The 12,217-nt window shown below is 30.4% G+C and overlaps 1 protein-coding gene and 1 pseudogene across 2 annotated transcripts; both read right to left on the bottom strand.

The window, feature by feature from the left end:
* Positions 1-6,635: 6,635 nt before the first annotated feature.
* LOC107906115 (inorganic pyrophosphatase 2-like) lies at positions 6,636-9,928 on the bottom strand (annotated as a pseudogene).
* A 78-nt stretch (positions 9,929-10,006) lies between these two features.
* Positions 10,007-11,569, bottom strand: LOC107906114 (inorganic pyrophosphatase 2). Of its 2 annotated transcripts, none has more exons than XM_016832990.2 (4): positions 11,283-11,569; positions 11,067-11,188; positions 10,766-10,973; positions 10,007-10,580 (listed from the first exon to the last, which is right to left on the bottom strand). In XM_016832990.2, the coding sequence occupies exons 1-4, from the start codon at positions 11,451-11,453 to the stop codon at positions 10,191-10,193; spliced, it is 891 nt and encodes a 296-aa protein (XP_016688479.2). In that variant the 5' UTR covers positions 11,454-11,569; the 3' UTR covers positions 10,007-10,190. The 2 variants fall into 2 exon arrangements, with proteins under 2 accessions (XP_016688479.2, XP_016688480.2); XM_016832991.2 differs by having other exon boundaries at positions 11,292-11,569.
* Between the last annotated feature and the right edge of the window lie 648 nt (positions 11,570-12,217).

Below are 12,217 nucleotides of genomic sequence, written 5' to 3'. Positions count from 1 at the left end.
AGCTCTTTATTTTATTATTAAAGTAAATATATTTTACCTAAAGTAAAGCTATTTAAAAAAGTATAAACTAATTCGCATTTTATGTTTATGTGATGAGAATAGTTTATACTCATCAAATTTAGTAAATTTTTTTATTTAATAAATTATTCTCATCAAATTCACATAAACATAAAATATAAATCAGTTTATAAAACTACGATTTATTAATTTATTTTTATAGAAGTCACTTCCTTTTTATTATTATTTACTATATAAAAGTTGAAACTTACAATATAACCTTTTGCACATTCATGTAATAAATTAATTTCATAAATCATTTTTCTCGTTAAAAATAAAAGTTAAATTGTCAAAAGTTTCACATTATTATAAAAAGAAGTAAGATTATTTAAAGAAGGCATGGTATCGAAATTATTTTCATTATACATTTTAATTGTATATGTTTTTTTTATGTAATGTTTAGAATTATTCATAGCCCCCACCCATAAATAAGAAGATACATGGGCGAAGCTAAAATATATTTTTAGGGGGGTGAAATTAAAATATAATTTTTATGAGAGTAAAAATGCAATTTCACCATTTCACTAGTCTATATCTTTATAGTTTCTAAAGGATTAAATTGAAATTTTATATTGTAGGGGGGGCCAAAGTGCATTTACCTTTATTAATTTAAATTTTTAAAATTTTTATAATGCGTTTCAACGCATTCGAATCCTCGTCCTCTTGCATTAACAACAATACCCATGCCAAATGAACTAACACCTTTCAAAGTTTTGACATAGTTGGGAATGTGAAATTACTGACTTAAGTAATGTTTCAAATCCAAACAAAATAATATTATCTTAGGAGAAATTATTTTATTGACCCCTTCCACCGCATCATCCATGGTCACTTCTAATTATTTAATGACATTTCAACAAATTTTTTCATGTCATTGACATATAATTTTAGTAAATTTTTTATCTTAAATATTGAACCCTAAACCCCAAAACCTTAAACACAAAGTCCAAACCTTAAACCCGAATTCTAAATCGTGAACCTAGAACCTAGGGTTCAAGGTTTGAGGTTTGGATTAAAAAAATACAAAAATTATGTGTTAATGACATGGAAAAAATTGTCAAAATGTTATTAAATACTTGAAAAGAAACCATGAATGATGTGGTAGAAAGAGTACATAAAATAAGTTCTTCTATGTCAGAATATTACATTCATTGAACCAAAGGCACCCTTAAAAATTAAGACTCTAGAATACTACGTCGGAATCTCACATTCATTTATTAAACCCTTTTTAAAAATTTTACAATTTTAATAAAATCTTTCACAAAAAAAAATACAACTCACAGTAATTCTTTGAACTCATTTGTAAATTTTAATTAAACCCAAAAATTTTTAAAAAATCTAATTAGACATTTTAATTTAAAAAAAAACATAACTATGATGTGGGTGAAAATAATTAAATGAAAAATATATTAAAATCAAGTGAACCTTTGATTTAATAATTAAGTTAACAGTTCAAAATTTATGTGTCCATGTAAGTTGAAAGTAGAATTATGTGAGAAATATATTTAATATAAAATAAAATAAAATATGTATAAAGTTATAGTATCTTAGTTTCAAATTCAATTGTTTTTATCTTATTTTTTATATAAAATATGTAAAAATATATTATTAAAATAATAAAAAATATATTGTAAAATTAATAATATTTTTATAATTTCTCAACTAAATTAATATCCTATTAACTTAATTAAAAAATTAATATAGAAATCACAAGAATAGAGTAAAAATGAAAGGAGCACTAAACAAAAAAAGTGAAACATAGCAATACTTATATAGTGATTACTGAACACTAATATAAGTTCGTCTTTATCATGAACACTTGTAGAAATTTGTGAAATAAATTAAATAAAATTGTATTTTTTTTATTCGGTATCTCCGTGGCGTTTGAAGACATGCCTATAATTTATAAAGCATAATTTTTTTTCAAAGACATGCAAGGAATTTACAAGAAGCTATGTTATCACTTGAACTAAATTAACTTTAACGATACAATTAATTAACAAAGTTAATTTAAATGCCATCATTTATTAATTACAGACTATTTGGTGATATAATTTCATCAATTAAAAGTTATTTAACTTACATGAAAGTTGATATTAAGTTTAGCAATTTAATAAAGATTTGTGACTGTATAAAAATTATGCTAAGTTTAGTGACTTAAAAGGGATTACTCCTTTTTTCCTCTTACAAGTTAATCCTCACGGTGGGAAGACCGTCCCTCAATCCAACAGATCTGTCACCATCAGTCCACTTCCAAATGACAGTGACATTTTCCGTTTTCTCCGCGGCACACGTTATCGTCAAACTCAAAGCCCCACCTCCTCTCTGCCCCACTTGTTTGAGCTAATAAATGCTAAATGGCGACCAGGAAACGTTTATGCCACGTGTCGTTAGTCCGGCCTCCTAAATTAAATTGTCGGCTAAATTACTTTCTATTTTGATTAATTTATTAAATTATTTATGTATTTAAAAATTGGTAACATTTGAACTTCAAATTAGTGATTAAATTGAAAGAAATGAAAAAGAAAAACAATGGACTTAAAAACAAAATTAAATTAAATAGAGTTACAAAATAAATGAATCATGAAATAAAAGGTACACCAAAAACACCATCCAAGTAACAATGAAGTTGAATTTGTAAACAAAAAAGCTTTGTTCTTCTTCAAGACAATTGAGTGCAACTTTCATCCGCATAGTTTGCACTTCATCTAATTGTTGTAACTTGGTGTTTTCATATCTAAATTGCCTATTCTTTTCCATTAACAATTTGTTTGATGAATTAGTTCATCCTCCTTGTTTCGCTTCCATCACCATTCCCTTCAACCCATAATTAGACAAAATATCATCTCCTTAAATTTGGAGCATCCAAAACATTTTCTTCCTTTGTTCCAGGTAGTGTTGGAGCTGCATATTGGAGCCCTAAGCCCAAAATGGCAATATACAGCATATTTATCCTTACCTGGTTTTGCGTTTGAGAAGGATGGAGAAGGCATTTTCTCCCTTTTCCGTTCTTATGGATTTCTCAATCTCTTCAAGCTATGGGTTCTTAAACCCTGTACCTTGACTTTGTAAATAATTTTGAACTTTGAAGAGCATATAGAGCATCGGGTTTCATATGGATGAGGAAGATGGTGAAGAAGATCGGGTTCCAGAAAAAATGGAGTTAGGGTTTCGTTTAATATTTTAAATAAAGTTGAATTTTTTCATGGGCGAACAATATTTTAGAGTACAAATCAAATTTTAATTTTTTATAGTCTATATTTTTATAATTTTTAAATGATTAAATCGAATTTTTATAATTTTAGGAGAGGTTAAAGTATAATTTTATTTTTATTAATTTAAAATTTTTAAAAAAATTAAAAAATTAAAAAAATAATTTTATATTTTAAGGAGCCGAAACCCAAGCCCATGCCAACCCCTCTCTAAATTCGCAACCGTTTCTCCCGTAATTTTTATACAATAATGACATAGCATTCATCTAAGCCATTGTTTACTTAAAAAAGATTGCATGTAACGACATTATTTTATTCGACTACGCTTTCACGCTCGTTATAAAAAAAAGTATCAAAAAGATTGATGGAAAAAAAGTGGGTATTAGATTGAGATAAAAAATACCAGAAGTATCAACTTGAGAAAAGTTACAAAGTTTAGGGGTCAAATGCACATTTAAACTTTTTTTAAAAGATAAAAATAAAAATATGCACAAGTTAACTTTATTAATATTAACGACTCAAGACTCAAAATGCAGAATTAATAACTGTGTTTGAGGAAGAAAAGGTTAGAAAGTATAAAGGACAAATGATGTTTATTCCTTCTAATTACGATGTTTTACTTCATATTGTCTTCTAGTAAGTATATATACATTTAAACCAATACGCTGTGCATTGTCTTTATTGAGGAGAAGCTTTAGAAAATTCGTGACCCATGTGCGTAACACGTGTTTGTAGAAAAATTCAGGGTTTACCAGATATATACATATTTGGATTTATAAAGATATATATAGTATGCAGGGTTCTCTTATTACCAGTTTTATCAAAAATGGATAAGAAATTAAAGCCCAATGAATATTTAATAAAATGCTGCTCAAATGGCTAACTATTTTTGGATAAAATGAAATATTTCAATAAATAAAAAATATACTTCCACTGATTGTATGAAACTGTGATTTCACGTCATCTTTATCCCTTTCAATAAGAGAATGACAAATAAGATTTTTAAAAATTGAATTGATGGTAATCGACTAGGTCACCAATTCCCGAATTGATTAGTTCATACAATTCAATCAAATAAATTATTAAAATTATGAAAAAAATTGGTACAACTAGTTTCTTTAGCTTGGTTCACGGGTCAATCAATTCAACCCTAATATTCAGACTAGCACCTTGGTCGACCCAGCTCAAAAAAACATTGGTTTGATCGGTAAATAATTTCTTCGATCTCGTCAGGTTGAGCAAGCAGGTGTTGAAGTTTGAAAACAAAATTAATCGCCATCGTCTTGAACTCGAGAGGGTGAATTTCGAGTATTGTTGGCATTGTCAAACATTATAATAGATATAACAATTTGGTGTAAAATGGTAACAAAAGAATAGTTTAGGTATACCGCCTATGACAAAAAATTAAGTATCAATTTGGACAAAAAAAGACATAGTTTAAGCACTAATATGTGAGTTAAACCATTTAAAAAAAAGTAACAAATTAACAGGTATTTTACCAAAATATTGCAAAAACAATAAAAAAATTCCAAAATAATATAACTTTTTTATTATTTACCAAAATAATACAAAAAAAAGCAGTTAAAAAAAATATTGAAGGAGGGCCTGCCACAGGCGGCACCTTTGGTGCCTGTGGCAGAGGCGGCACCAATTGTTCGTATTTTTTTTCCAGATTTTATTACTTTTAAAAAATATACTATTTTTTAATTTTTTAATTTTACATTATTTTAGTATATCATATTTGAAATGTATTAATTTACTGTGTTTTTTTAAATAAATTTAAAAAAAACCCTTATTTCGACCCTATGTTAATATTTTTTTTCCCGAATTTTATTACTTTTAAAAAATATACTATTTTTTAAATTTTTTATTTTAAATTATTTTAGTACATTATATTTGAAATGTATTAATTTAGTGTGTTTTTTAAATAAATTAAAAAATCCTTATTTCGGCCCTTTGTTCGTATTTTTTCCCGGATTTTATTACTTTCAATAAAAAATATATTATTTTTGTATTTTATTATTTTACATTATTTTAGTACATCATATTTGAAATGTATTAATTTAGTGTGTTTTTTAAATAAATTTTAAAAAAACTCTTATTTCAGCCTTTTGTTCGTATTTTTTCTCGGATTTTCTTACTTTCAATAAAAAAACACACTAAATTAATACATTTCAAACATAATGTACTAAAATAATGTAAAATAATAAAATAATAAAATAATATATTTTTTAAAAGTAATAAAATCTGGAAAAAAATACGAACAAAGAGCCGAAATAAGAGTTTTTTTAAAAATTTATTTAAAACACACACTAAATTAATACATTTCAAATATAATGTACTAAAAAATAGGGGTGTTCATTCGGTTAACCGACTGGTTAACCAACCCGAAATTGTTATAACCGAATTAACCGACCTTCCAAAATTTTTAACCGTTAACCGAACCGAATTTTTTTAAAAAAAAATTAACCGAACCGAATTTTTTTCGGTTAATAAGGTCGGTTAACCGAATTAACCGAAAATTATGTGTTTTTTATTTTTGGTTAAAAATTACCCGAATTACCCGATTAACCGAATTAACCGAATTAATCGAATTAACCTAATTACCCTAAATTGCCCTAATTACCCGAAAATTACCCAAAAAGTTCGGTGTTGAGCTTGAGAAAAAATTGGGCCAGGTTTAATTTGACCTATTTTAGGCCCTACCCTGCAAAATTCGTTTTACCAGATTTTTTTCGGTTAACCGACTGGTTTCGAACCGATTTAACCGTTAACCGAAAAAATAAAAAAAAATTAACTGACCCCCGACCGAATTTTTTCGGTTAACCAACCGATTAACCGAACTTGATCGGTTAACCGAAAAAAATCGGGTTAACCGAATTATGCAAGCCCTACTAAAAAATGTAAAATAAAAAAATAGAAAATAGTATATTTTTAAAGTAATAAAATTCAGGAAAAAAATACAAACATAGGGCCGAAATAAGAGTTTTTTTAAAAATTTATTTAAAAAACACAGTAAATTAATACATTTCAAATATAATGTACTAAAATAATGTAAAATAATGTAAAATAAAAAAATAGTATATTTTTGTAAACCAAGAATGTTGCCACTTAAAATAATCCAATTTGTAAACCAAGAATGTTGCCACTTTGAGTTAAAATAATGCGATGGGGAGGATCTAATTTGTAAACCAAGAATGTTGCCACTTTGAGTTATGATTGGAATCAATATTTTGGTACAAATAAAACACAGTTTCAACAAAACCTACGAATCTAATTTGGTTTGCAGTGACATCTTCTTTTGGCTAACTTTTATTTACAATTATTTCAACCACACTTAGGTTAAGGCCATGACACGTCTTGGGGTCAAAAAAGAAGACTACCCTTTTTTAGATTAAAAATATGAATAGAATGTTATTTCAATAAATAAAGAAAAATACACTTCCACTCAATTATTTGACGTTTCCTACCATCAAAACTAGAGATTAATTATTGTAATAGTAATATTATAGGAAGCTAAAAGACATCAAATTCATTTGTGATTTTGACTTTCAACTAATGAAGAACGGGAAGGGCCTGGGAGAAGGCTTCATGGCCGGTGGTGGCTGGCAACGCCATCGTATTTAGTTTGCAATCAACTGAATAGAGCTGACCAATATTGGCACTAGTGTTGTTTCCGTCAATGGAAATAATCCGGCTAATAAGGCGGAGCAATACACTTTTAAACTCCTCCCCATCGCTCCATTCGTATATTTGTGCCTTAATTAGACTCCTGTTTTTGCAAATCAAGTCCCAAACTGGGACATCTTTCCGCGGCATCACATAGTCTCCATCACCAAGCTTCAAACTTGGGCAAAAATAACCAAGCCCATAGCCAAGGTAGATTTTTGTTTTCTTTGGGTCCTCCATAGATAGAGATGCTTGGATCCTATATTCAAGAAAGGATGGGTCAATTACACGGGAAAGAACTTAAGATGATAACATAAAATAAGTTGCAGCTAATTATCATGCTTTGGAGTTTGGATTTCATTTCGTGCACGTAAAATTTTCCAGAAATTATGTTATTTATCATGATCCTAAAGATCGTTCCTCTAACTTCGGGTCAAAAACTAATTAAATAATTTAGTTTTGCCATGCAGGAAACAAAGGCAACCTTACAAATATAAAAAGTTTTTTTTTTTTGTTTCTTATGTCATATTTGATAGATGCATAAATGGGATCATTGTTATTTATAAATTTTTTAGTTGAAAAAAATTACTATGTGCGTACCTTGCACATATTTGGAAGGCAGCTGGGATGCTGACATCCATGAGAAGATTTGGTGAAATCATGATGAGGGAAGATCCTGAGCTTGCCTTGTTGATCGACAAATCCAGGGTTCGTATTGATCTCCAAAAAGCATTCCTTTAGGCCGTGATGTTCCAAGATTGTCTCGATGAAGAAAGTGTTTGCGTCGCTCACATTCTTCAAATCACATCTGAAACAACCAGAACTTTTAATTAGTATTTAATTTTTTTTCCTAGCGAAAAAACCTGGCATGCAGAAGAAAGTTCAATATAATAAATGAGAGAAGAAATAGATCCACACACACCCTAGAGCATGAGCCGATTTAATGGCTTCGACGATTCGAGGATGTATTGGTGATCTTTTCAGAACAGCCGCAATATCCTCAATTCTTGTACCTTTAGAATGAAGTTCTTTCATCATTTGATCCTGTAATAATTTAACAATGATATGAACAACTCTAGTTGTTTGATTGGAATTAAGAAAGCAACAGAGCAAGAATATACATAAACCAAGAACATGCAACGTGAAATACAAGAAATCAAAGACTAACCATAAGAGAGTTCCAGGCATGGTAGGAAGACGTTGATTGAATAACTCGGTGGCACACCCAACTCATCCACCACCCAGTTATCACTGTCACAATCGGTAATCGTTTTGTGATTGATGTACGAAGCAAGGAGAAAAAAGAAGTTTTGCACTCGCAAAAAAGATAAGAAAAGAGAAGGGCTTATCTATTTGATCGAGTGTTTTACACTAATAATTATTTGATAAAATAGAACAAATATTGATAGGGTATTTATATAAGATGAAGTAGGTGTCATTGCCTTAACTGCCTCATGGATGGTTATGGAGATGAAGGGTGGTCTGTTTAGTCTAATTCTATGCCTGGCATTTGCTGCTTGGAAAATTGGGTTCCTTTCTTTTTCTTCTTTATTCATTTTTTGGTGGAATATTGTCCCTTTGAGGTGCTAACTATTGAAAGATCAAAATATTGTGGCAAGAATGTTGGGAATAAGCCAAGTCAAATGCCTTTCGAAAAGAAAAAGGTCTTCTTAAAGCGTATCCACATAACAATAGAATTTATAGATGCTGTATTTAATTGAATTTCTCAACTTTCTGTAATTTAAATTATTTTATTTTATGAAATGTCAATAAGAAGGTCTTTGTTACATGTCGAATAATTTCCAGAGCAGTTGTGATGAATTATCCACCGACTTGAATGTTAAAAAATTCGTTTCCATTTTTTAAACTATTTTATTATACTTAATCCAATTATAAAAAAATTAAAATAACCTAAACTTCAATAAAATAATTCAAAATTTATAATTTTATGTCTTTTTACTTATTACAATAATAACAAATGTAAATTGAGTTAAAACTTGACGGAATATGATATTGTAAGGGAGCCGAAAGGAAATTTCTTGCAATGCTACTTTGAAATAGCTAAAGGGAGGAATAATAATAGGAAGCCAAGAGGTGGAATTATGTGACTTTCAAAGGTGTAGAAAGTAAGAGCATATACATATTGTAAAATAAGTAGCAGTCACGCGGGATTAGGGGCAGTCCAGACCACTATCTAAATAAAAAATCAAAGTTATGGTGTAGGTGTGTCGTAGACTCGTAGCCCTCGTTTTTTTGGTAGAATAAACAGCTGAAGTTTAGAAAAACTCAGCCGACACCTTTAAAAGCAACCAGCTACGCATCTGAAGACATTGCACAATCCTTCTCCAAACAGTCGCAATCGAAAGCACCAGTTTCGTTGAAGCATCCGGTGAATTCGTCATCTTGCTCTCAACTCACGTATCTAATTGGGTATATATATGAATTTTGCAGTGATTTTTTATTATATAAATAATTTAACATATATTTTACTACACAAATTCTATAATGTATAAAATAAATATAATAATTTATTATGATTTCGAGTTTTAAATATTTTTAAGGATTTAATTTTTTTTACTCAAGTTTAATATTTTTGTCATGCATGGTGTACGACTATACCCTCACACCGCATTTAATTCCATCCATATTGATTCTTTTCTAGTTGTTGTAGCATTTCCTCCTGTACAAGACAAATTAATACAATAATCCCTGACATTTGTATTGCCTCCACTCTTTCAAGCCATTCGGTATTTTTGGCCAATAGAGGTTTTCCATTGCAACTATTCCCAAGTTTCTATCACTTGAGACTCCTTTACTATGTCCATCATATACACCATATCATTAACCTTTATGTTCATATTGCAGGCTACACTAGTTGTGTTGGGATCTAAGATTTGGGAACCGCTCATGTTACCCCCATGCAACTTATTACTGTTCCAGTGTATCTTTATCCGATAGGTAGATCTGCTATTGAAGCAACCAAACTCCATTTATTCTCTATATTAGCATCCCTAATGGTACAATATGTAACGAAATTGAAGTGATAAAATAAAGGGACAATAATAACCTTTTTAGATCAATAAAATGAATTACATGTTATTTCAACAACAACAACAAAAAAAGTACACTTCCACTCAATTATTTAATGTTTTTCTACTGTCAAAACTAGATATTAATTACTGCAATAGTAATCTTAGAAAGCTAAAAGACATCAAATTCATCAGTCATTTTGACTGTCAACTAATTTGGCTTCTAATGAAGAACGGGAAGGGCCTGGGGGAAGGCCTCATGGCCGGTGGCGACAGGCAACGGCATCGTTTCTAGTTTGCAATCAACTGAATAGAGCTGACCCATTTTGGCACTAGTGTTGTTTCTGTCAATGGAAATAATCCGGCTAATAAGGTGGAATAATACATTTTCGAACTCCTCCCCGTCGCTCCATTCGCATATTTCTGCATTAACTAGCTTCCTGTTATTGCAAATCAAGTCCCAAACTGGAAAACCCTTCCTTGGCATCACATAGTCTCCATCACCAAGCTTCAAAGTTGGGCAGAAATCACCAAGCCCATCCCCAAGGTAGATTATTGTTTTCTTTTGATCCTCCATGGACAGAGATGCTTGGATCCTTTCAATCACGATACCCTATATTTAAGAAGGGAATTGTCAATTACATGGGAAACAACTTAAGATGATAATATAAAAAAAGTTGCATCTTTACTACTTTAAAAAGGAAGGTTTTTTTTTTCCTGTATCATGTTTAATACATGCATATATGGTGTCATTGTTATTTATGAATTTTTAAGTTGAAAAAATTATTATGTATATACCTTGCACATATTGGGAGGGCAGCTGGAATGTTGACATCCATGAGAAGATTTGGTGAAATCATCGTGAGGGAAGATCCTCAGCCTGCCTTGTTCATCGACAAACCCAGGGTTCGTATTGATCTCCGAAAAGCATTCCTTCAGGCCGTGATGCTCCAAGATTGTCTCAATGAAGAAAGTGTTTGCGTCGCTCACAATCTTCAAATCACATCTGAAAGCCGACAATGTCCACACCAAAACTTTTAGCATTTAATTTTTTCGTAGCGAGAAAACCTGACATTCAGAGAAAAAGTACAATACATACCCTAAAGCATGAGCCGATTTAATAGCTTCGATGATTCGGGGATGTATTGGTGATCTTTTCAGAACAGTCGCAATATCCTCAATTCTTATACCTTGGGAATGAAGTTCTTTCATCATTCGATCCTGTAAGAATTTTGACAATGGTATTAACAAGTCTAGTTATTTGCTTGAAAAGAACGAAAAATAGATATATGCATGTAAACCAAGAACATGCAACATGAAAAACCAGAAACCAAAGACGGGCCATCAGAGAATTCCAGGGCATGGTGGGAAGAAGTTGATTGAACAATTCAGTGGCGCCCAACTCATCAACCACCCAGTTATCGCTATCACAATCGATGATCGTTTTATCAAAATCGAAGATCACAACTATGCCTGCAGCTGCCATTTGTGATCGGTATATGAAGCAATGAAAAGAAAACAAGTTTCAGGCTCGCAAAAGAGAAAGGGGATAGGTATTTGATGGAGTGTTTTAAGCTGTCAATATTCAATTTGTGTGACGAACAAAACAAATGATAGGGGGTATATATACAAATGGATGAGGTGTCATTGCCTCAACCATCTCATGGATGATTATGGAGATCAACGGTTGTGACTAGTTGTCAAAGATGGTCTCTTTAGTCAAATACTATGTCTGGTATTTGCTGTTTGGAAAGTTCCTAAAGAAATGGGTTTTGTTTTTTTTTTGTTTTTTCACACCCTTTTTGGTGGAATATTGGCCCTCTGATTTGGTGACTATAGAAAGATCAAAACGTGATTGCTGTACAGCTTTATTTTATTGACTGTTTTTTTATTTAGCCAACCTCTCTCGTGGGAGAAAAAGGCAGGAATATCGGGAATATGCCAAGTCAAATTCCTTTAAAACATGTCCTATAATAAGTAATGAAAAGGTGTTGTTACACGTCAAACCCCGCTGTAAATTTTCTCCCACCCAAAAATACAATACCAATTTATGATGGAATTTAGAAATTTCCCCACAATATATCCATTCACTCCCATGTTTGTCCAAACGCTGTCAGTTTTTTACCATCCTCATTTATATAATAAACAAATAAACTACAAAAATATAAATTAATAATTTTTTATTTAATCACTAAATTTTTTGAAATAAAATATTTTCATCAATTTCTGTTTTTATTAGTCTAATAATAA

Source organism: Gossypium hirsutum, chromosome D05 (genome assembly GCF_007990345.1).
Source record: "Gossypium hirsutum isolate 1008001.06 chromosome D05, Gossypium_hirsutum_v2.1, whole genome shotgun sequence".
NCBI lineage: Eukaryota > Viridiplantae > Streptophyta > Magnoliopsida > Malvales > Malvaceae > Gossypium > Gossypium hirsutum.
The sequence above is the reverse complement of the archived record's forward strand: the minus strand, read 5'-3'. Positions and strand labels throughout refer to the sequence as shown.

What these genes read in the sequence shown, in the direction of transcription:
- LOC107906114 (XM_016832990.2), bottom strand. Translation starts at nt 11,453, where the DNA reads ATGGCAGCTGCAGGCATAGTTGTGATCTTCGATTTTGATAAAACGATC. An exon ending in AAATCGGCTCATGCTTTAGG is followed by an intron (nt 10,974 to 11,066) that starts GTATGTATTGTA and finishes GTCGGCTTTCAG; the next exon opens with ATGTGATTTGAAGATTGTGA. An exon ending in GCCCTCCCAATATGTGCAAG is followed by an intron (nt 10,581 to 10,765) that starts GTATATACATAA and finishes TCTTAAATATAG; the next exon opens with GGTATCGTGATTGAAAGGAT.